The sequence below is a fragment of the Phalangium opilio genome, unplaced genomic scaffold, assembly GCF_054372755.1.
Source record: "Phalangium opilio isolate 3A_F unplaced genomic scaffold, DU_Popi_V2 ptg000042l_1, whole genome shotgun sequence".
Classification (NCBI taxonomy): Eukaryota; Metazoa; Arthropoda; class Arachnida; order Opiliones; family Phalangiidae; genus Phalangium; species Phalangium opilio.
The window spans coordinates 10,523,436-10,549,986 of NW_028324166.1; the positions used below are offsets into that span (position 1 = coordinate 10,523,436).

General features: G+C 36.0%; 2 protein-coding genes across 2 annotated transcripts; one reads left to right on the top strand and one right to left on the bottom strand.

Moving 5' to 3' along the window:
* Positions 1-642: 642 nt before the first annotated feature.
* Positions 643-4,609, bottom strand: LOC149679104 (defensin BmKDfsin2-like). The gene is made up of 3 exons (XM_089835982.1): positions 4,347-4,609; positions 1,808-1,869; positions 643-782 (listed from the first exon to the last, which is right to left on the bottom strand). The coding sequence occupies exons 2-3, from the start codon at positions 1,857-1,859 to the stop codon at positions 643-645; spliced, it is 192 nt and encodes a 63-aa protein (XP_089692108.1). The 5' UTR covers positions 1,860-1,869; positions 4,347-4,609.
* A 14,926-nt stretch (positions 4,610-19,535) lies between these two features.
* LOC149679105 (uncharacterized) lies at positions 19,536-26,197 on the top strand. The gene is made up of 2 exons (XM_089836928.1): positions 19,536-20,185; positions 21,498-26,197. The coding sequence occupies exons 1-2, from the start codon at positions 19,819-19,821 to the stop codon at positions 22,373-22,375; spliced, it is 1,245 nt and encodes a 414-aa protein (XP_089693054.1). The 5' UTR covers positions 19,536-19,818; the 3' UTR covers positions 22,376-26,197.
* The last annotated feature ends 354 nt before the right edge of the window (positions 26,198-26,551 follow it).

A 26,551-nucleotide genomic window follows, 5' to 3' on the forward strand; every position in this document is an offset into this window, starting at 1 on the left:
ACTACCCCATATATTGAATATATAGCACATATGGGAAAACTGTGGTCGAAACAAAACGATTTCAGTTATAATTCCCATAGCAAATTTATGGCGCTAATGCTGGCCATCATAGAGATAACATTGGGTTCTAGATTAAATAAATAAAGGTTATCCGACCGGATTCCTTTCATTTAATTGGAAATAATTGGGGATTTAAGGTGGCGAAGGCTGGGCATTGTGCGCAAACGTTCTATACTCGGAGGGCTCATATTTTGGTTTTCCCATCTTGTTTCCCTTGCCTTTAAGCATAGCTTGATAGCGTTCTAACATATAATTGTACGGTATAAGGCAAGTAAATAAGAACAGTAAGTAATAATTGTACTAAAATAATAAAATTAGTACACAGGAAGAAAACCACACACTTAAATAAACATCAACTAAATTTATTCTTAACTTTATAACTAAATTCCACTAAATCGGGAGTTAAACTGCAATGTTGTCCGCTTTCTTTTCTATCAATTTCCGAACCAGGAATATAGAGATATTTTTTATAGGAAAGCAATTTCCAAAAAATTTTGTAAAATGTACCGAATTTATTAGATCAGTAATTTTTACACATTGTACATATCTGTATACTGTACAAGCGTTTAAAAAAAATTATTTTTATGTTCGTTTTTGTATGCAAACGCATTTATTTCCAGTATGGGCGCAGTAACCTTGATTGTAGCCTATTGAAAAGCAGTAGGTTCGGCATTTAAAGTCATTCTTTGGGCATCCGTGTTCGGCAGCAACCGTGTCAACCTCTGAATAAGAAAGATAAATAGATTTCAACGAAAGAATCTAAACTACAGCCAATTATGCGAAGCTTAATAAGCCATGGAATCTTCTGGCATACTTCAAAAACCAACGCCCATGACATTAGATTCTTAAAGTTATGAATCTTTACAACAATGAATATACAACGGCGATACCCCGTGTAACCTCTCGGAAAGATTTGGGCTGAAGGCGACATCATGTCACGTGCCGGAAATAGAAAACAAGTATTGGGCAAAAGCAGACAACAACTTTTTTGGGGATGGTTATGTGACTTTGTGGCTTGAGTTGGTGAATTAATTTGTGATTATCTCAATGTAATGTATAATTAATCAATAAAACATTATATTTAAGTTCATGATGTTGTAGCTGGAGTAAAAAGTTGCCAGAAATGCCTAAATGAAGCTTCGACCGATATCTTAGACTCAATCACATAAAATAGGAGCGGGGGAACGGGTGAAGTCCAGGGACGGATAAATTGTGTCTTCTGATTTGTTATTAGAGCTACGCAAAATGCGTCAGGGGCTAGTAGGGTAACTCCCAAACCAATTCGACATGATAAAAAAGGGTATATCCTAGAGCTGTATATTCAGTGTTGTATAGAATCATGATATAGGCCATTTGAGAGCGTAAAACTATGAACCTGAACATATTCTGAAATTATCTATCCAGTTCAAGTCTCGAATTGAACTGAGGCTAAATTCCAGGACCAATGCACTCATTAATTCAACCCTTAACAGTAAGGTGTTGCTTGACTAATTCGTTTGACGAGGGTATGGTTATAAAATACAAGAAGAAACGTTAAAAGTCTCGAATACGGTAATGCGGTGATTCCCCGTAATACTGGTTGGAAACCTTTGCTCATCTAAATGCTTTTCAAAGCGCCGTGGTGTTTTTTATTAATACCTTTTATGGAACTTACAGGCGTTAGTAGCGAGGGTTTCTACTCTGTATATCTTAATCTTGACTCATTCTAGTGGCCTAACAATATGTTATTCCGATAAATGACACCTACCGATTGAAGCCATCGCAATCAGAACAAGGAATACGAACATGACAGCCCTCATTATGAATGTTCTGTGAAAACAAAATAACCTTTAAATACGTAAAAAAGGTGATTTCTATTGAGTCAATTTCTCTGCATAGACTCAAAATCCTGCGTAAAAATTCCTTATAATCTGAAAAATGACACAACCAACCAGTGGCGTCGCTAGGCCTATTTTTTTGGGGGGGGGGGCTGTAGCCCCGCCAAATTTCAAATTTAGCCCCCTCAAAATAATCCGAAAACCCTACCAAAAATTCCTCGTAGCCCCCTAAAAATCTGTAGCAATATAGTGTATAAAAATTATATTGATAGATTTGTTAAGTTTCAATATCAAATAGTACAATTTTAAGGAAGAAAAATAAATAAATAAATAAATAAAGACCATTCAACAGACGGAGACATTTAAAATGTTTCACGTTCTTTCGAAGGGAGTTTCAGTAGTGTCGGCTAAAAGCAAACCAAAACTAAAACTAAAATTAAAACGAGAGAAATTCCTTCATTCACAATTGTCTCATAGTTAATAATTCCGTTTCGTACTCTTTATCAATAAAAGTTTGTATACCTTTAAAATACGAATAATTTCAAGTTGACACAAATTTTCGGAGAGATATAAAGGTCTATACATAATGCAATGAACCAATTATGCAAAAGTTTGTTAATTATACAAAAACGAGTTTTGCTACGCAGTCCTTAAAAAACTGCATTTATACACAATCCGCGACACTTTTTCAAACCCACAAAGGGCCAGAAACTAGAAATTATTATATGTATTGCAATTTGAAATGAAGTTTAATCGTTATGAGAAATTTGCTTAAAATTGCGTAGTTCAAACATTTGTTATGATTAGAAATTTTACAACAAACACGGGTATAAATGCCGCGTTTCGAGATAAAGGGAGCTTAGATTTTCACGTATGAAATTATATAGAATCTGACCTTATCCCTGTCAAATAATTAAGGCGAAAAAATACAAAATGAGCTTTTAGCATTTTAATTTTTCAGGGTGGAAGAGTTAAGAGGAACATTTATTTCGAGTAAAATGTCGCTTTACTACACCTAAAATGAGGTCCCTCATTCTGATTTGTGGCTTTAAAAGCAGTGTCGTATTTCTGACATTTATCATACATTCAGAAAAGGTGTTCATATGTGTGTTGTTACATCTTGTATAAGTTTTAAACTTCAATTCGAACTCGAGTCATAATCGTCCTTGATTTAGCTCTTGCATGGTTCCGAAACGCGGCATTTATACCCGTGTTTGTTGTAAAATTTCTAATCATAACAAATGTTTGAACTACGCAATTTAAAGCAAATTTCTCATAACGATTAAACTTCATTTCAAATTGCAATACATATAATAATTTCTAGTTTCTGGCCCTTTGTGGGTTTGAAAAAGTGTCGCGGATTGTGTATAAATGCAGTTTTTTAAGGACTGCGAAGCAAAACTCGTTTTTGTATAATATCTGTCCCTTTTTGGGGAGAAACGTTATTTGGGAATAAATTAGTTCTGGAATAGTCAAACTCAATCGTCCAATTTTTTAAGACTAATTATATAATATTTCACTAAATCGTAACTTACATTTGGAAATTGGAATGGTCGGATAATACAATGCACTGTATAAAAACACACTATGCTAAATATTCGTTGAAACCATGTGAAGATTATAAAAATTCTCGAACTTTGTGATCATTTAACCTTAGGCTTAGAAAGACAAAAAATAGGCCCAAAAAGTTTTAAAAAAATCACGTGAACTTAATTAGAGAATCAAAATGGTGAAATTAAGCGCGAGATTTGAATTGAAACTTTTTTTGAAATGCAGCGCGTGCTGGCGCGTGAGCTAGCGCGTGGTTTAAAAATATTTTTTTTCGAAACCTATACAAAAACGCCAAGTTAACCTTACACTACGAGAAATTAGATACTATACCTTTTCAGCCTTTGCTAGTGCTGTAAAGTTGGGCTGTGAAAAAAGTGTACCCCCTTGGTCGCGAAAATTTTTCCACCTCATAATGTTAAGCTCCATAGAGTTTAACATTAGGATTTCGGATTGAGTATAAATAATAATTTCTTATAATTACTTTTAAATATTTTGCCCAGGTTAAGTCCCTTCTCCCCCCCCCCCCCCAATTTCAAACCCTAGCAATGCTACTGAAGCCAACCAACAAAAAGATTTCAAGCATTTATAGTTTGCGCTAAAGGGGCTAGAGCTAGAGAAAATTCCTTCTCACTCTCTCAGCTTTAATATTAGGACAGCCTTGACAGGCACTCTGCCACGCAATTTAGACAATTCCGATTCAAAACTGAACTGTAAGCTTTCCTTTCGGCAACAGCCTGGCAATAATGGCGCGAAAACTACGCATACACACTTGGCAGTCTAGGAGTATCTTGATCCGAAATTAAAACTTTACGTGGCAAGCAATTAAGCAAAAACATATCCAAAGCTATTAATTGCGTTGAACAAGGAAAGAAAACTAACTTAATTTGACTGAGATTCAACGAAATGAAAATAGCTTACCTTATTTCGTACTTAGATTCTAGAAGTCAAATAAATGAATTCACCTTGTTCATCTTCCCTTATTTATACTGGTTCTGGAGCTATGGGAAACGCTACAGAGGCTTCTATTTTGAAGATTACGCAACTACGTGTAACTCGCTGTCTATCTTATTTTGAAAAAAAGTCAGGTGGAGGGCGATAAATTATTTAAATGTCCAAGTATAATTGGTATTATTCGTTTCTAAGCAAACTTGAGGAAAAAGTAGGTGTACTTCTGGGGAAATTCCTGCATTTCAATTGTTTCCAAGAAAATGTAACACCTGTCACTGTTTAGAATAACATATTCGATAGAACTAGATTATGATAACATGAACAATAAGGATGCTTCAACAAAGATGAAATTTATATTTTATAATTTGATTATTTATATTACCTGTACCAAAGAGGTACCTCCTCTTTACTTGTACCACAAACTGCATCATGAAATTCAATATGATGGTAGGGCCATAGGTCAAAGATATCAATACGTCCAAGACACACTAGGTATGCATACTTGAATGTAACGTGAAACGGGAGGGATTCATTACAAAAAGAGAGCTCAAATAGATAAGCCAGGCTAGAATTTTTTTCGACTATTAATCGAAAATAATATAACATTAATGATTACATCAATTAGAACCATGTTTCTATTTACAATGTTAAAGAAGATATGAGCAATAAAGTTTCCGTAAGGCTTTTCCACTTAGCACTTGGAAATACCCCTATTTTACGAAACCGTCAGATGGAACTAGTTGCCTAATAGAGGTTTAGAATAACATCGCGGGGAAGCAAAAAACTCGTAGTGTCATAAGAAGGGAGCAATGTATTATTTTCATATGGTAGTGTCCATTACCTAAACTTAATTGCTTCTTTAACATTGCAGATAGAAACATGGTTCTAACTTCTAATTGATATTTTCATTATAGTAAACGCTCTTTTGATTAAAAACAAAAATTTCTAGCCCGAAGTATCCATTTAAACTAAAAGTCGGAGAAGGTTCTTGTATATGACCCAATTTAGTTGTTTCATTAGAATCATTACAGAGCCAACTACATCATAGATAAAGGATATTCGTTAAAGTATATTTAAGAACTTCCCCCGGTTTACTGAATTACCTTAAACTCTCTTGAGCTGAGGTAGTTCATATTTAGCATCGCCATTACAGTTTATTTCAACTCATTTCCAACAGCAATGTACACTTACCGTTGGTATATGCTCTAAAATCTGCAAATACACGTGTAAGCTACTTGCATATCAGAAGTCGTTTATAGTAAAGGGTATGTCCAAAAGTATATAATACTTCTCTTCGAGAGAAGTGTTTCACAAAGCGGGGTAAGAGTAACGTCATTCTTCCTAACATCGGAACAATTGGAGCAAGGTTACTAAACCGAATCACATACGCGATAAATAGTTCCATCATTATTACTCTATTAGCGTTTAACTATTTGGCAAGACAAGCTTGTGGATTTTTTCCCCACCCCAAGACGAGGTTTGTGGGTTGATTGCTGCGGATTTAGTGCCAAATAATTATTGAATTCACCTTACGGTGCGATGCCCATCTGAAGTTATATGAGCGGGAAAGCAAACAAAAAGGGTGAGCCTAGGAAGAATGACGTTACATAACTAAAGTATTAAAAGGATACAGAGTGTCATCCTTCTTCTATTATCCCCTTCTGGTATGTCGTAATGTGAATTATCTTTATTATTAAAAACAGTAAATAACAGATTCAAATTTTTGGGAATTTCGTTTGTCGGTTTATTATAGGAATTAGCATTGAATTTACTAATCGTCATAACTGTAATTGATATGGATATAATTCATAGTTGGTTCCACGGACCTCCCGTGGTAACCATCATACTGGGCCGTACAAAAGGCCCTCACCCACCGTAGTGAAACATTCTGCTTTTTACCTCTCCGAGTGACGTATGTCACGGAGAGGTTCTAATTTCGACGTGTCTGTCTGTGTGTCTGTGTGTCAGTCTGTTGTTATTGACTTACACCCCAGGGGACCGCGTTCGCAGTTTTCAAATCGGAGCAAACGTTTTCCCAAATTCCGGACCGCATTTACAGTTCCCGGAAATTTGGAAAATTGTATTCCACTTACAATGGCTATTATCCATTGCCTATCTAACAACACTATCCTCAGGCCATTTGTCCATCTTACTGACTTCTATAATCCACCTTCATCTGCTCTTTGTCCATCCCACATGGACACCAGTCTGTACACACTGGCTTCTACACACCACCATTTTCTGGTCTTTGTCCATCCCACTTGGACACCAGTCTGTACACACTGGCTTCTACACACCACCATCTTCTGGTCTTTGTCCATCCCACAAGGACCACCAGTCTGTAAACACTGGCTTCTAGTCCCCACCATCTTCTAGTCTTTGTCCATCCCACATGGACACCAGTCTGCACACCTGGCTTCTACTCCATCATCACCCTTAAGGTTAAGACATACGCGGCGATCGGCCAGGGTTACGAGAAACGTCCGGTCTCCCTAAGGTGGGGCTTCCACCAAAGGTTCACGCAATTGCGCTGTTCTTATCCATAGCTGCGATTCGAAACCCTTATATACTACCTATTTTAGTAAGGCGAAGCAACCGGCGTATGCTTCATTTCAAACGCCAATATTAGTCAAGTCTCTCAAGAATGTATAATTGTTCTTTTTTAAAACGATGTAACGTTCAATAAGGCGAATAACTGACGAAGAAAATATTAAATATTAATTACATTTATTTTAATATTTAAGATAATCTTGTTTCTCAATTCAAAATTAATACGGAAAGAGTTAAAAAGCAGTCTATGTTATTGTCTGTGTGTGTCCGTCCGTTATTACACTAGTGCCGCAGTGCGCTGCGTTAGAAGTTCGTTTTGTTTTGATGTGTAAAGAAATCCTACGGAACCATAATATTCCCTTTATCCTTAATATAAAGTGAATATGATGAAATATTTTTCGTAATTATGATGCATTTAGTGCTTTTGTAGCTTTAAAGCTCTGTTTCATTTTGATATTCCAAAGATTTTTTTTAATATTATTATTTGAAATGGCTGTTTATATATTACTTAAGCTATACTACATCTGTATATAGAATAGTCCTTGGTTTAGTAATTTCATGAAGAAAGCTAAGATCTAGACTCCGGCGGGTATATCTAACACTACTTGTAATAAGCTTAGTGAAATATAGAGTAAATAATTGAGGCCTGAGGTGAAGTAAACTTTGGGTTTTGATTTTCGTGTCTGAAATGAAGAGACATCAACGGTTCAGAGTGAGCCGAAAGTTAAATACACTTTTAAATAATCAGGTTAAGATTTTATTGTAGAAGAAAAGATCATGGTGGCAATTAGATTAGTAGGGCTAAGCTACAGAGTTTTTAATTCTCTTTATGGTGCGCATTGACTAACAGTGCGTCTAGCTACAATTTAGCTTTGGTATTATTTAACGTTAACAACACTCATGTTGGCAAACTAAGAATATTGTTGAGGTGAGACGAGACGATAGTGTTTACACTGCTAACCAGTTGTGAATGTAGCTATCAGAATATAGGGTAAACAGCTGAAGCGTAGACTTCATGTCCTGTTCTTTTTGCCATTAACTGATTTCCATGAGTCCAAGATTTATCCTTATTGGATGTAAAATGTCGTCTGCTTTACTGTATATTCGCTATGCTTGGAATACTGCTTCAATATTTCGTAAATTTTTACTTCAAAAAAGAGAAATAATTCCTTATCTAAGTAAATAACTTTGTAGTAGTAGACCTCTTGACTCGGAGAGGTAATATTTTGGTTTTCCCAACTTGTTATAGCAATAAATCTCTCATATCTATTTTTCTTAATTTTTATCAACACGTTAGAGATAAAAGAGGCTTTTCGATTTATCAATCAACGACTACTGTTCAACAGGATTTAGAACCTAGTATACTTTATAAGTTGCCTTTAGCTGGAGCGCGCTTATTTTTTTTAACTTAAAAGTGGAATTTTAGTTTGGCAATTTTCGGCAGTAGAGGCGCTCGTTTTCAGAAATATTTTCGCGCCTTAACGGATAATCAAATTTCAAACTGTGGAGTAGCATGTGCAAGGCCCGGATTTTCGGGTTAAGTTCAATTATAATTAATAAGTTATACAACTATGAATATTTCTTAAGTTTTATGAGACACATTTCCATTTTATTATATATACTAAAATTATAAGAAACGAATTTTTTTAACATAACTATAGTTGATCTAAGAAAGTATGATGTTGTCAATGCTAATTGTAATTTGTTAACAGTAGATAGCTTTCTCTATTACTAATTTCGGTATCCTCCCAATGGACCGAATTCCCAGTGAACCGAAATCCCATTCAACCGAAATACGCCAAACTGGATAAGAAACTAGCGGAACGGCGGGTTTTCGAACCACTGGGATTTGCATAAGATAAGGAGATCCCATCGATTCGAATGCAACGGGGTGACGTTGATTTAGGGCAGGTTAGGTTAGGTTAGGTTAGTAATATTTTATAAATCATTTAACAATGCTACGCCTTTTCCAGAATATTGATGTTTAGTTTCATTGACTTCTCAAATAATATGCCTTTTCCAAAACATTACTGTTTGGTTTGGTTTGGTTTGGTTAGGTTAGGTTAGGTTAGTAATATTTTATAAATCAAACAATGCTACGCCTTTTCCAGAATATTGATGTTTAGCTTCATTGACTTCTCAAATAATATGCCTTTTCCAAAACATTACTGTTATGTTATGTTATGTTAGGTTATGTTATGTTATGTTAGGTTAGGTTAGGTTAGGTTAGTAATATTTTATAAATCATTTAACAATGCTACGCCTTTTCCAGAATATTGATGTTTAGCTTTATTGACTTCTCAAATAATATGCCTTTTCCAAAACATTACTGTTAGGTTAGGTTAGGTTAGGTTAGGTTAGTAATATTTTATAAATCATTTAACAATGCTACGCCTTTTCCAGAATATTGATGTTTAGCTTCATTGACTTCTCAAATAATATGCCTTTTCCAAAACATTACTGTTATGTTAAGTTAGGTTAGGTTTGGTTTGGTTTGGTTTGGTTTGGTTTGGTTAGATTAGGTTTGCTCAGGTTAGGTTAGGTTAGGTTTGGTTAGGTTTGGTTAGGTTGAGCGACGTAAATGTTTCGTACTTTTCATGAAAATACCCTTGGAAACTTACTTTAGAACACTATTCAATTTGAAACAACCAAGTTGAAATAAACAGAGAAAAAATTATTAGACCCTATATTCAAGTTAAAGCGTTTTGTAATTTTAAGTAACATTAAAGAAAATGTTACGGTTTACGGCTCATTTTAGCTTTCACTTAAATTAACATAAGCCTTTAAAACCGACTCCACGGTTCCCCAGTAGCAAAATCGACGTTGGGCCAACGGAGTCGGTTCGAGGTCCAACCAACACTGACGTAAAAGCGTCGGTAAACTTTCATTTCGACCGTCGAAATGTCCTATCCGTTTAAGCGTTGGCCCGACTTCCGGCCGTAGAAATTTTGCCAGCACTTTAACCGACTCTAAAAAGTAAGCGTTCCAGCTCTTACATTATCAAACAAGAAGTCGGCTTTGTTATCTGGTTATGGTCGGATTATTAATCTAATTGCGGTCGGCTTTATCGACTGTTATTTGTCGGATTGATGGCTTGTTTGTGGTCGGCTTTATGGCTTGTTTGTGGTCGGCTTTATGGCTTGTTTGTGGTCGTCTTTATGGCTTGTTTATGGTCGGCTTTATGGCTTAATTAGGGTCGGCTTTACGACTTGATTATGGTAGGCTTTATGGATTGTTTATGGTCGGCTTTATGGCTTAATTAGGGTCGGCTTTACGACTTGATTATGGTAGGCTTTATGGATTGTTTATGGTCGGCTTTGTGGATTGTCTATGGTCGGCTTTACGGATTATTTATGGTCGGCTTTACGGATTATTTATGGTAGGCTTTACGGATTGTTTATGGTCGGCTTTACGGATTGTTTATGGTCGGCTTTATGGCTTGTTTAGGGTCGGCTTTCAGACTTGATTATGGTAGGCTTTACGACTTGTTTATGGTCGGCTTTACGACTTGTTTATGGTTGGCTTTATGGATTGTTTATGGTCGGTTTTGTGGATTGTTTATGGTTGGCTTTATGGATTGTTTATGGTCGGTTTTGTGGATTTTTTATGGTTGGCTTTATGGATTGTTTATGGTCAGTTTTGTAGATTGTTTATGGTTGGCTTTATGGATTGTTTATGGTCGGTTTTGGCTTGTTTATGGTCGGCTTTAAGGGTTGTAGTTACTGTCTTCTAAACACCACTTTCATCTGGTCTTTTGTCCATCCCACATGGACACCGGTGTGTACTTACTGACTTCTACTCCATCATCGTTAAGGTTAGCGATCGGCTAGGGTTACAAGAAACTTCTAGTTTCCCAATGGCGCAGTTTCCACCAAAGGTTCATGCAATTGTGCTGTTATTATCCATTACTAAGATTCGAAACCTTATGTACCGATTGGAGTACACTGTTAAAAAAAATGGAACTGTTTGACACCTTTAGAGGTGTTTCCTAATGCATCCCCAGCAGCACCCCTATTGGTGTTTAAAAGCACCATTCGAGAGGATGTCAATACGCACCTTTCAAAACGGTGCGAAATAATACCTTCTCTGAAGGTGCTTTTTATATCCTGTGAGGTGTTTTAATCACTTTGAATAGCGGTGTATATTAATACCAGAAAAAGTGTTAATAAACCCTTTAAAAAAAGGTCTTTTTGAGACTAATTTGGTGTTTTTAAATTCCATTGACGTTGGTGCTTTTTAATTCTTGTTAGGTTTAAACCATCACCCTTAATAGAGGATTATAATTTTACCAGAAAGGTGTCTATCAACTCTGTAAAAGGAGTTTTTTGAAATTATTTTTTTCAAAACACATGAGTTACCATAGATTAGTCTTTCAATATAGCTGCTCAAAATCTGCTGCTCAAATCCAGTGGATTAAGGGTAAACGTTTTTTCTGCTGTAAGCCTTATTCAACCGTGTAAGAATTGATATGCGTGTGAAATGGTTACGTTTAACCTTTATTGTATATCCTCAATAGTTCTATTTAAGGACCTGATTTACATCATTCAAATGTGTATTTAATTTTCGGCTCACTGTGAACCGTCAAGACCTCCACAAAGACACACGAATTCAAGGAACCAATCCGAACAACGCTTACCGAAATATTTAGAAGTAACATTTAGTGAAACTAGGAAAGTTAAATTTCATGTTTACACTGTATATAAATGTAGTAAAGCTGAATTAAAAAGTAAACACCAAATTTGATATATTAATATAAAAGATCTTCTTAGAATATTGAAATGAAAAAGAGCTTTATAGCTACAAAACTACTTAAAGAATCGTAATGCCGAAACATACTTAACATATTTTCATTTAATATTCTACAATAAGAAAATGTTATGGTTTTGTAAGAGATAATTTTATCCTACTCGTGATATGCATGTAGTGTTTCGACTCAGATGCAATCTTCATTACTCGTTCTATATAAACTTTCACTTGTGTCGTTCCGAAGAAAGAAAATTATCTTAACTATTTAAATACATTTAAATGATATTAATTTTTTTAATCGTCAGTATTTTACCTTAATTCTAGTTAAGTGGTTTTAAGAACGTTATTCTTAAAATGATTTTAAACATAGCTATAGTTGACGTTGACGTTTGACTTCTAGCGTAAACCGTTTTCACAATTTTTGGAAATTTAGGGTATATAAGGCGATTGATTCACAAAGGGTAGGAATAAGCGCTATTGCGTGAACCTTTGGTCGAAGCCCTGCCATTGGGAGGCTGGTCGTTTCTCGTAACTTAAGCCGATCACGCGTACAACGATGATAATGGAGTAGAAGCCAATGTTTCAGATTGGCGTGTATGTGTTATACACAGAAGACTATTTGATGGCGTTGTCAGAAGACAATAAGTACAGATTAGCGTGTATGTGGTATATACCATTAGAAAAACAAGTGTGGCGATAGAGTAATGAAGTAGAATTTTTACCTGTCTCCAAGTGACTGGACATGTCTGTGTGTCTGTCTGTCACCACGTTCGCAGTTGGCAAAACGAAGCAAACGTGTTCGTAATTTCCGGAACGCGTTCGCAGTATACCGAAATTCGTAAAATGTTACTTCTTTGCTATATCCATCTTATTTAACGTCATTCATTAACTATTCGTTAAACCTTCATCTGCTGTCTAACAACCAATTGTTTCACCCAATGCTAACCGGTATATAATTGTTTCTAACAACAACACCATGCACTAGTCTTTCGTGTACACCACATACGCCACACGTGAGACATGAGAAACGTCTAGCCTCCTAATGGCAGAGCTTCCACAAAAGGTTCACGCAATTGCGCATTTCTTATCTCTTAGTGTGAATCAATCACCTTATATACCCAAAATTTACAAAAGTTCTGATATAGGTGTTTCCTAGAAGTATAACTTTATAGATAGCTATGTTTAAAATTATTTTAGGAATTAAATTTCTTAAACCGACCTAACTATAATTAACGTAAAATACTGACAATTAAAATAATTCATAGCACTTATATTTATTTAATTATTTAAGATTAACTTCTTTCTTTGGAATGACAAAAAAAGAGAGTTTATATAGAACGAGTAATGAAGATTGCATCTGAATCGAGACACAACACGCATATCAAAGTTAATATAAAGCGAGTAGGATGATAAGATCTCTTACAAAACGATAACATTTTCTTTTTGCAGAATATTAAATGGAAATATTTTAAATATTTTTCGGCATTACGATTCTTTTAGTAGTTGTGTAGCTATAAAGCTTTGATTATCTCAGACACACAGATACGTCCAGTGTTATACCTCTCCGTGACGTCATCGTCACTCGGAGAGATTAAAACCAGTGTCAAGGGGAAATTCAAGTGATAATTTTATTAATTACTCTAATTCCAAGACATTCCAGCATATTGAACTCTTCGAGAATTGTTTTCCAATGATTGAAAAATCAAAATAAGTATAAATTCCTTCAAATATTAGAATAAGCTAGTCCTAAGAAATGATAAATAATTTAGATTTTTAAAATCTTTGGGTTATTTTTAGGATGCTTCACTATGCAGGTAGAATTAGTAGATTATTTCCCTCTAAGCTCATATCAATAAACTTTCACTAAAAAAACATCATATCAGCTAAAAATGTGTAAAGTAAAGCCCAAAGGTGTTTATTCGCACCATTCGAACAGATTTATATTAAAAACACTATTTCCGTTTAAAAAACAATTTAATAAGGGTCAATTAACACCTAAAGGTGTGTCTACGTACCAGTGAATCACGATTTCCTTAAAAAGTACCTTAAAAGAGTCAACTAGCACCTTTTTACGGAGAAAACACCATCTCAGTTAAAAAACACTCCAAAACGAGTGTATAAACACCTCAAGGTATTTCCGAACACCCATGAAACACCTTTTTTTCTAACAGTGTAAGACAACAATGGGCGTATGCTTCATTTCAAACGTCAATATTAGTCTAGTCTCTCAAGAATGTTCAATAGCTATTTTTTAAACGATGTAACGCGCAATAAGGTTAATAATTATCGAAGAAAATATATAATATTAATTATATTTATTTTAATGTTTAAGATAATCTTAAACCGTTGATACACTAGTGCACTTTGATAAAAACGCATTTTAGTTGGTAAGGAGTCGACAAGCCAACATAATCCTTCATTACATTAACCGACTTAAAATGTAACTATCAGACTACTCTATTCTATTGTTGTCAAGGCCGACTGCAAAGCGGAGTTAGCAACTGAAGTTGGATAAAAGTCGGATTTCCGTTGAAAGTGCCAACTAGACCATAAACCGACGAATCTACCTCGAACCGACTCAAACGCGGAAGAAGCTTCATTATAACGAAATTTGACATGTTTAATATTGATCGGTAGGTAGTCGGATATGCCAACCTCTCGACCCTTGTTGTAAATTTGATAAAAACCCATGTTAGTTGGTAAGGCGTTAAGCAGCCGACCTAATCCTTCCATACACCAACCGACTTAAAATGTAACTATCAGCCAACTCTATTTTGTTTGTTCTTACGTCCGATTTCAAAGCGGAGCTAGTAACTGAAGTTGGATAAGAGTCCGACTTTAGTTGTAAGTGCCGATTAGACCATAAACCGACGAATGTACGTCGAACCGACTCAAACGCGGAAGAAGCTTCATTATAACTAAATCTGAAATCTTTAGTATGATCGGTAGGTAGTCGGATATGCCGACCTCTCGTCTTTTGTTGTTATTTTGATAAAAACCAATGTTAGTTGGTAAGCAGTTGAGCAGCCGACCTAATCCTTTCTTACAGCAACCGATATAAAATGTAACTATCAGCCAACTCTATTTATTTGTTCTCACGTCCGACTTCAAAGCGGAGCTGGTATCTGAAGTTGGATAAGAGTCAGACTTTAGTCGTAAGTGCTGACTAGGCCATAAAGCGAAGAATCTACCTCGAACCGACTAGAACGCGGAACACTCGTGTTACTGGGGCCCCAGTAGCAAAATCGACGTTGGGCCAACGGAGTCGGTTCGAGGTCCAACCAACACTGACGTAAAAGCGTCGGTAAACTTTCATTTCGACCGTCGAAATGTTCTATCCGTTTAAGCGTTGGCCCGACTTCCGGCCGTAGAAATTTTGCCAGCACTTTAACCGACTCTAAAAAGTAAGCGTTCCAGCTCTTACATTATCAAACAAGAAGTCGGCTTTGTTATCTGGTTATGGTCGGATTATTAATCTAATTGCGGTCGGCTTTATCGACTGTTATTTGTCGGATTGATGGCTTGTTTGTGGTCGGCTTTATGGCTTGTTTGTGGTCGGCTTTATGGCTTGTTTATGGTCGGCTTTATGGCTTAATTAGGGTCGGCTTTACGACTTGATTATGGTAGGCTTTATGGATTGTTTATGGTCGGCTTTATGGCTTAATTAGGGTCGGCTTTACGACTTGATTATGGTAGGCTTTATGGATTGTTTATGGTCGGCTTTGTGGATTGTCTATGGTCGGCTTTACGGATTATTTATGGTAGGCTTTACGGATTGTTTATGGTCGGCTTTACGGATTGTTTATGGTCGGCTTTATGGCTTGTTTAGGGTCGGCTTTCAGACTTGATTATGGTAGGCTTTACGACTTGTTTATGGTCGGCTTTACGACTTGTTTATGGTTGGCTTTATGGATTGTTTATGGTCGGTTTTGTGGATTGTTTATGGTTGGCTTTATGGATTGTTTATGGTCGGTTTTGTGGATTTTTTATGGTTGGCTTTATGGATTGTTTATGGTCAGTTTTGTAGATTGTTTATGGTTGGCTTTATGGATTGTTTATGGTCGGCTTTTGGCTTGTTTATGGTCGGCTTTAAGGGTTGTAGTTACTGTCTTCTAAACACCACTTTCATCTGGTCTTTTGTCCATCCCACATGGACACCGGTGTGTACTTACTGGCTTCTACTCCATCATCGTTAAGGTTAGCGATCGGCTAGGGTTACAAGAAACTTCTAGTTTCCCAATGGTGCAGTTTCCACCAAAGGTTCATGCAATTGTGCTGTTATTATCCATTACTAAGATTCGAAACCTTATGTACCGATTGGAGTAAGACAACAATGGGCGTATGCTTCATTTCAAACGTCAATATTAGTCTAGTCTCTCAAGAATGTTCAATAGCTATTTTTTAAACGATGTAACGCGCAATAAGGTTAATAATTATCGAAGAAAATATATAATATTAATTATATTTATTTTAATGTTTAAGATAATCTTAAACCGTTGATACACTAGTGCACTTTGATAAAAACGCATTTTAGTTGGTAAGGAGTCGACAAGCCAACATAATCCTTCATTACATTAACCGACTTAAAATGTAACTATCAGACTACTCTATTCTATTGTTGTCAAGGCCGACTGCAAAGCGGAGTTAGCAACTGAAGTTGGATAAAAGTCGGATTTCCGTTGAAAGTGCCAACTAGACCATAAACCGACGAATCTACCTCGAACCGACTCAAACGCGGAAGAAGCTTCATTATAACGAAATTTGACATGTTTAATATTGATCGGTAGGTAGTCGGATATGCCAACCTCTCGACCCTTGTTGTAAATTTGATAAAAACCCATGTTAGTTGGTAAGGCGTTAAGCAGCCGACCTAATCCTTCCATACACCAACCGACTTAAAATGTAACTATCAGCCAACTCTATTTTGTTTGTTCTTACGTCCGATTTCAAAGCGGAGCTAGTAACTGAAGTTGGATAAGAGTCCGACTTTAGTTGTAAGTGCCGATTAGACCATAAACCGACGAATGTACGTCGAACCGACTCAAACGCGGAAGAAGCTTCATTATAACTAAATCTGAAATCTTTAGTATGATCGGTAGGTAGTCGGATATGCCGACCTCTCGTCTTTTGTTGTTATTTTGATAAAAACCAATGTTAGTTGGTAAGCAGTTGAGCAGCCGACCTAATCCTTTCTTACAGCAACCGATATAAAATGTAACTATCAGCCAACTCTATTTATTTGTTCTCACGTCCGACTTCAAAGCGGAGCTGGTATCTGAAGTTGGATAAGAGTCAGACTTTAGTCGTAAGTGCTGACTAGGCCATAAAGCGAAGAATCTACCTCGAACCGACTCAAACGCGGAAGAAGCTTCATTACAACGAAATCTGAAATGTTCAGTGTGATCGGTAGGCCGTCGGATATTTCGACCTCTAGACCCTTATTGTTATCTTTTATTTGATAGAAACGCATGTTAGTTGGTAACGAGTCGAGCAGCCTACCTAATCCTTCATTACATTAACCGACTTAAAATACAACTATCAGCCAACACTATTTTATTGTTCTCACGGCCGACTGCAAAGCGGAGTTGGCAACTGAAGTTGGATAAGAGTCGGAATTTAGTCGTAACTACCGACTAGACCATAAACCGACGAATCTACCTCGAACCGACTAGAACGCGGAACACTCGTGTTACTGGGGTTAACTCATTGCTACTTCGTTTTTATCGGAGAAAACTGGGCAGTGTACACTAACGTTAAGTGCAGCCATTCATGGCTATCTCCACTTTTCGTAAACCGCCCAAGGTGCGGGATTTCGGTCCAATGGGACCTCCCTTCTTTGGTTTCGGTTGAATGGGATTTCGGTCCAATGGGAGGGAATCCTAATTTCTACTAATTATAGCGTTTTTTTTACAGATTTCGAAACCAAACCTTATCAAATTTTATAAAACACACGTGATAAGTCAAAATGGTTACGTGCATTGTGCTACTTGCCACATTAATGTGCGTGCCTTTAAATTGAAGATTTGTATCGCCATCTAGGAATGAGATAGCCTTTTTCTATGCAAGCTCCTGTCACCCCTTATCAGAGCAGCCTGCACCAACTAGAGAGCCTTGCTTTAAACAATTCGATGGACTTTGACTTTATATATAGCAGCAGGAATTTATACCTTTAAGTAGTAAAGGTATAAATTCCTGATAGCAGAGATTATTCGATGTGCGTTTCACATAAAAGTGATTGACCGGTTTTGTTATAGACTGGCCGTTAATTAGGGGTGTGCGAGTACCCGATTAGAGTCTAGTACTAGATCAAGTATCGAGCCAAGTACTCGGTTCAATATACTTAATAAGAGATTTATTGAGTCTCGAAAAAGTTTCGAGAACTAAACCTTGGCTTGATAATTACTTGAACAAGCTTTTGGAAGGCCTTAAACTCTTTAAATGGGATGTAGTAGTTCAAAAAACTACTAGAAAACTTATTGGCTAGCAGGCTAAAGTTGGTGCTGATTGGGTACTTTAGATCATAATGTCAGTGTAATGTAATAGGGTAGTAGCTAGTAACTGGTTCAATAGGGGAAGTAAATGTAATAAAAAAAACCGTTTAAGGGGTGTTGACTATTTTTTTTAAAAAATAGGTTCAGAAATGTTTTGTTTGGGACTCTGCGCGCGCAGTAAAACAATGACCAGCAGTGACTGAGGTGAGGAATTAGTTCAACTAGGTTCTGAAGAAGATATCAATGCGTTTGTTAAATTTAAAGGGAGCAAGACTAATACCCTCTGGAAATTGTTTGAAGTAGTGGATGCACAAAATTCCTGTATATAACTATTATGCAAGAGATAAATTAACTGAAAGGGTGTAAGAACAAGAGAAAAATCCCAATTACTCGTTGAATCCTCTAAACAAATTTTTCCAATTACTGGATACACGATTCGATCTTTGACTCCTTAAGAGAATGCTTGAGACTCGACTCGAAACCAAAAATTCAAGGCTCGCACAGCCCTAGCACTAATTTGAGGCCGTACGCAGCGCAATTAAGCAGACAGAAGTTTCGAATTACGTCATGAGCGTGATATTAAGAGGTACACGTTGAAATGACGCAAAAAAACTATTTAAACTACCTTTCAACTTCAACATCTCCCATCTTTCCCGCGACTTTAACGTCATGTAGGAAATACGAAACTCCCAGCTTCCTGGCGTTCTATTTTTCGGATAGGTTTGGTCAGTGAGCACAAACAGAAAGGAGAGTCGGAGAGACCAAATTCTTCCTCAGCCCCCATTTCAAATAACGTCATTAGTGCTGTGGTTCTAAGAGCGTGCCGCACATGCGCATTCGGCGCAACGGAGAGGGTAAAAATAAGAGAAGTTTGTTTATGCTTTGGCCAGTATTACGACTGAGGTGTGAGCCTCTAACCGTTTTTTCGTGTTTACTCTTTTTGAATTTCCTTCTCAGCTACTAAGAGAAAACTCTGACCAGTAACTTAGCCAAGGCTTAAGCTTTAAAATCCAATTACTTTTTAAGCTTCAAAGATATAATGGAAAAAATTTCATAAAATACTATCAGACTACTTTCGCATTCAGTCGCTGCTACACCAATTTTATAAACATTTCCAAAATTATCCGTCAAATTAACTTCTCGAAATCCTTCAGGGAGATAAGTTTCCGCCATTGCTGTTACGTCACAAATTGTGTTGCTCAACGGAGTAATCGTCTCTTACAGCCGATGACTTCGATGCCTCTTCGCTTACAATCGTGACGTCAAACCGGAAGTTCCAAAAATCGTTCAGTGCGCATTCAACCGTTTCAACGGAGCCTCCGTTGAGCCTTACTGAACGCAGCTCTTGGCTATGCGCCGAGGTAGGTGCGCCTGAGAGCCATGTTGGTCGGCCGTTCCCCCTTTCAATCTTTGACTCTCCTTTCTATTTGAGCTCACTGGTTCGGTGTATATTGATACGAAAGACAAAGTCTCTGATATACATAGCTAGTTCGCCCACAAAAAAAATTTTATTGTTGTAATCTTATCAGACAAGTGGAAAGTAAACGCTTTTATTCTACGTTCTAGACCCCATTTAACTGCCAACAAGCAGCTTTGCTACCTTTTCTATCCAACCAATAGTTAATTGACTTTAAAATTTTCTTAAAAGTAATATCATGTCAAATGATATAGATTTGGAGTTAAATGCATTGCGGTATTTTACGAAAGAGATTCGGTATCAGATGAGTCGCTCTCCAAACAGATGCGTTTTAAAGTCTGATCTTGGTGTCATTATGGATTTTTCTCCCGATAGTGTCTATTTATATATAAAAGCGCAATACTCTCCTAGACCGGTTCGCAATTTTTTGTTAGCTCACAAAGAAATATTTGTAGAAATTTTCCCAGGATCTCCCTATTCAACAATTCGAGTGAAATCGCAATCCGACGTTGAAAAATATCTAGAAGAATTTGCTAAAAAACGTTCTGTGAATCAACAAACTGTATTTTTCAGTGAAAGTACTCAAAACGCTGTTTCAGCCAAAGGTAAGGCGGTGAATGATCCCTGAAGTAACCCGATACCGACCGATACCCTTGCAAACAGGCACCGATACCGATCGATACTGGTATTTACTCACTATGATAACTAACCGATACCGATATTTTTAGTAGGACAGTGCCATTTACATACGTATCAAAAATACTAAGAAATAATTTAAAGAGTAACTTCATGAATTTACTACTAAGTCCAATGTTTAGAGGTATTTCCAAAATAATATCATGGCTGGTCTTTTTTAAATAGTAGATGCTAGGAGGCCCTTTTATATTTATACTTCTAGTAACTATTAGTTGATTGATCGTTGAAGTATTGAAAGTAAAAGATTAAATTAATGCAAAACTTAAAAATATTTGCGAAACTTTTAGTTTTTTTGTTATTTCAATATATGGTAATATAAAATATTTATTTTTATTTTTATCAACAGTTTTATAGCTATTTTTGCTTATCAGTTATTAGATAAACTAAATTCAGGTACTTTTTATATAAATGAGAAATCATCACGATTGACATTCTTAGAAATACGTTATTGTCACCATCAATAAATTACTGAAACGCATTTTAAACTAGTATCGGTTTAGTATCATCATAAGAAAATAATATATAGCTCCCTATAAGTATGAAACTCTCCATTTAAGCCACGTAAACAGCATTTTCTTCCATTGAAATTAATAAAAAGTTTCTAATGCCACCTATTAAGAGTTTTTGGCGTTAAAAAGATGAAATATTTGTTTAGAAAATTTTCTAATTTTATATTGTAATTAAATAATTATAACTGATTAAGTACATGCCAAAATTATCATAATAAATTAATAGATGGCGCGAGATTTTGACGAACGAGGCTAGCGCATAAGATAAGATGCAACGAGGTAAGGAGCATCTTGAGTCTCTACGGGCGCAGCGATATTATCCCGGCCCATCGGGCCTTTCGCGAACACCTTAGGTGGCGGCGATGGTTTGGCCCCCCTTTTACTCGTAGTACCGAAACTTCTGCAACGGGGCGTAAAAGCGTAAGCGCGCGAAATTTGGGAGCAAATGCTGTAGTATGAAAATGTACTACGATTCATTCTTATAGGGAGCTATATATTATTTTCTTATGGTATCATATTAAACCAACCGATCGGATACTGTCGGGAAACTCCGAGTATCAGTGCCGATACCGATATAGTATCGGTACCGGTTCATCCCTAGTTTTTGTAAATTTAGTCGTAACTTTGAGCCCTCTACCTAATCTTTCGTTCATTTACTTCAAGTGTATTTACTTTTATTAAACTTTTTGACATATATTTTCATTTCATAAAGATTCTAAACACACAAATTCTGGAGACGTTAAGAAAACAATCTCAAATCCAACTATAGAAACTCAAACAATATACAATAGTGCGAGTGCCAAATCGACTCTCATTCCCGTCCCGAAAGTGAAACCTAGCTTCTTCGATGCCAAGAAACCATTTGAAGGTACTGTTTCGACTCAAATCACAACCACTAGCAAAACCTCGACAAATGAGCGACCGAATATAATTACGAGCGTTAAAACCTCGACAAATGAGCGACCGAATATAATTACGAGCGTTAAAACCTCGACATATGAACGACCAAATATAACTACAAGCATTCATACCTCGACACATGAACAACCAAATTTAAATGCGACTGTTAAAACCTCGACATATGAACGACCAAATTTAACTACGAGTGTTAAAACCTCGACAAATGAACGACCAAATTTAACTACAAGCATTCAAACTTCGACACATGGAAAACCAAATTTAAATGCGACTGTTAAAACCTCGACATACGATCGACCTATTACGAGTGTAAAGACCTCGACACATGAACGTCCAAATTTAACTACGAGTGTTAACACTGTTGTATCTCCCATCAAGAACAGCACTTTAAATTCAAAAGGAATAGAAACGGAATCTCATGAAAGTACAACACATAGTGTACAAAAACTGAACTTAAGTCCCGTGAGTGATTCTCAGTCGTACTTCAGTTCTTTTTGCGAATTACAAGAAACTATCAGTGATGACGCTCTTGAACTTCTTCAACGCGTTGTAATTGCGCAAAATGACGAAATTTCGCAAAATTACAATTTTTATGGGAGAGATGTTGTGAAGGATGCCGCATGCCAGACAGAGTCTAGCGGTGAAATACTGTCAATGATAATTTACCAATAAGAGAGTCTATAGAAAACGATATAAAAGAAATGTTGAGCCTACAGAGAGTCCATGTCATGGATTAACTAACGCTAGGGAATGTTCGTTCCCCCTAACAGATAAAGTATACATGTTCCAAATGCCCCCTAGCCGAAGCTACTGTCCCTAACAGGAAGTTATAAGAAAATTGGACCAAATGTCACGTGTCTTATGACGTCAAAAATTGAAAACCCGCCTAAAATTGGGCACCGCAATCTTTAAAATCCGCAAAAACTATTTATTTTGCCAAGAGATGGCGCTATATCTACATTCGTTTTGGTCCAACAAATTGGGGGAATGAAGAAGGAAATCAAGGAATAATTCGGAACATGTAGTTGGCGACAGTATTACATGGGAAACACGGTTAGTGAACAATCCCTAGCGTTAGTTAATCCATGGCTCTATGGTCTATTTTTAGACGAAAATGTTCCATGACATTTTGCCCTAACAGAAGCCGTTTTCAAATTAGGATTTGAGTGTTTTATCGATGACCTCAATCGTAACCTGTGCTGCCATCCTCATCCTTTTCGGAAGTGTATAAAACCGGAGCCTCCGAGATAATCTACGCCCGTGCGTGTCGATTTTTATGTGGGGAAATATTCAGTTTCATAGAGGAAATATTTTCACCCAATATGTGTACTAGATGGCGCTTTTATTACAGTTGCGAAGGGGCTCTTCCATAAATTGTCGTTGATATTTTAGGGGCCAATTATAAAAATTTTATGAAAGAGAAAAGTTTCACCCATTAATTAACGCAATTGTTTTACGGGCTATTTACTTTTTATTGAATCTTTTGGTTAGAGTGTGTGGACAACAAAATTAAGAGATTTTAACATTGTTGTTTTTTTAGTAAAACAAAACTTCTTGAAGTTGCTAATTCACAGTTTTATTATACCATAAGAGGATTTTTTTTACTCCTTAGTAACCATTCATTTTTTAAACCTTGGCTTTTTTATCCTTTACTTCATTGGCACGATTGTTCTTCGGAAATTTTCTAAAACATTTTCTTACTACGCGCGACCTCGACTTCACCGCTCTACGTCTATGCCTTGCCCTAATATTGTAGCAGTCGACGGGGTCACGAGGCTGAACTTGTTTTTATTTTACGATATTAAAAGCGCCCCAAGTGAGAAAACACGGCAAACTAAATTAGTTAAAAAATATTCTCGCTTTGCGATAGGCACGGGCCTAGATCATCTTGGAGGCTCCGATAAAACCCTAAAGATTTATAATTCTCTTGTGTAAGCTCTGAAGATTTATTGGCGGCAAGCTTCTAATCTTATACGAAAGAGTGAGTCTATTAAGTAGCCCATTTGTTAATATTGTATAATGGAAGTCAGCTTGCCTACTATGAAATTCTGGAAACTAGTAACCTTTTCATGAACGTCTCTTCTAACTTAATTATCTTAAAATAACAAGATGATATTGCAAATTCGCTTCAGAAAACTGGCCTAAAATATCGATTGTTAATTTTAGCCGGCTGTTAGCCACACTCACTGCGACGACGCAATAAATACATGTTACACAGTGGTCCGAGGCCCAGGTAGCTAATTCACGTTGACACAACGTTTAAACGTAGCATTGAATAAACGTGTGTATTAACGTTTTTAAAACGGTGATCATGTCACCTTGAAACACGGTGTTTACACACGTGTTTATTTTGTCGCAAATACATGAGAAATCTCGTCTATTTCTCGTTTTAAAAACGTATATTTTAAAGTAGGTTAACGTGGATAAATCGTGGGTTAAACGGTTCCAATTAGGTTTATTTTTCGGGTTATTTGAACGTGTGTAATAAGTTAATCTAACGTGTCTCAGAAGTTAATTGAACGAGTGTAACAACTTAATCGATCGTGCACAAAAATTTGTTTAATGTGTTTTATAAGTTAGTTGAACCTGTGTATAACGTTGGTTTAACGTGTTTATTAAGTAAATTACACGTGTTTAATAAGTAAATTACTCGTGTTTAATAAGTAAATCACACGTGTTTAATAAGAAAATTACACGTGTTTAATAAGAAAATTACACGTGTTTAATAAGTAAATTACACGTGTTTAATAAGAAAATTACACGTGTTTAATAAGAAAATTTTACGTGTTTAATAAGTAAATTACACGTGTTTAATAAGAAAATTACACGTGTTTAATAAGAAAATTTACGTGTTTAATAAGAAAATTACACAAGTTTAATAAGTTAATTGAACTTGTGTTTTAAATAAATTGAACGCGTTTAATAAGCCATTTCAAGTGTCAAATTCGTTAACTGAGGCGTCTCATCAGATATTTGAGCGTGCGAAATAGTTTAACTTTACGTGTGATAAACACGTTAATTAAAAATGTTCAAGACAATAATTGAACGTGTGCAATAAGTTAGTTGAACGTGTGTAATAAGTTAGTTGAACGTGGGTAACTAGTTAATAGCACGTGTGTAATTATTTAACTCGTGTTCTCAAAGTGGAACCGAAACATTGCCAGTATTAGCTTCGGCATTTTCATTTACAGATGCAATCCGAACCAATATCACAGCAATGACAGGACTAATACAAAGCCTGGTTTTCAGTTGTTATGTATAAATGTAGTATAGCTAAATCAAAAGATAACAAGGCATTTGAAATATTAAAATTAAACGATTTTCTTGGAGTTTTGAAACGAAACATAGCTTTATAGCTATACTACTACTAAAATAATCGTAATGCCGAAACATATTTACCATATTTTCATTTCATATTTAGCAAAAACGAAAAAATTACAGTTTTGTAAGAGTTCTATTCACGCCAATACAAGGGAAAAAAGCAATAAGGGAGTATTAACCGAGGAGTAGAAACTGAAAACTTCTTATAATTATAAAAATTTATAGCTCAGGCCTATGCATTACATGTCAACAGTTTTTTAAATAAGCTCTAATTCCTACTAGGGTTTTTAATGTTGATTATGAAATACCAACCGTCTATCCTAAACCGATTTCTCAACAATGTCATAAGTCCCTTACTAACTTTGAATAGAGTTCCCATGATTAGTATTTCAATGGGAAAACGTCTTAATTACTCGCTTCATATTAACTATAAAATGCGTAGAGTTCCAACTTCATTACTCGTTCTATATATATTTGACGGATGTCTTTCCGATGAAAGAGGTTTTTCTTAAATAATTAGGGTTATATGAATGATATAAATTATTTTAATCGTCACTATTTTACCTTAATTATAGTTAAGATAATTTAAGAAACTTTATTCCTAAAATAATTTTAAACATAGCTATTTTTAATGTTTGACTTCTAGTGAACACCGTTTTAAGAATTTTTGTAAATTTAGGGTATATAAGGAGATTGATTCCTAGATAGGCGGATAAGAAAAAATGCAATTGCGTGAACCTTTGGTGAAAGCCCTGCCATCGGGGGCTAGACGTTTCTCGTAACCATAGACGCTCGCCTCGTACATTTGAACCCTAACGACAAGCTAATGTTGCAGATTGGTGTCTATGCGGTAAAGACGAAAGACCAGCTCAAGGTGGTGTTTGAAGCCAATAAGAACTGATTGGTGTGTATGTGGTATTTTTAACCTGCGAACGCGAGGACAGAGACACGTCCAGTAAAATACCTCCGTGACGTCATCGAAACTCGGAGAGGTGATAACGATTGATTATAGCTTTTTATGACGCAAGACATGTACGAAATATTAACGTTTCCGAAACCTACAGTTATAATGCAAAATTAAGGGTAATTTAAAACCATTTTCACACGTGTTGTGAACGAACTTCTTATAAAGACTTGAAAATAAAGCTTTTGTATAAATGTGTTTACAACTTTCTCGAAACTTAAATCAAAAACGCAAAACTAACAGTCCACTTAACACCATTTCGAAACGTGATATTAACCTAAAATAAACGTATTAGTTATCACTTTGTATAATCTTTTTAACAACGTTGCCCAAATATACAGTAATAACGCTAAACTAACGGTCAATTGAACACTATTCTCAAACGTGCTACGAACGTAACATATAGTCCTGAAATAAACGCTCTTGTATAAACGTTTTAACACCGTTGCCAAAAACATACAGTAATAACGCTAAACTAACGGCCAATTGAACACCATTCCCAAACGTGTTGCAAACGTAACACGTAGACTTGAAATAAACGCTTTAGTTATCACTTTCTATAA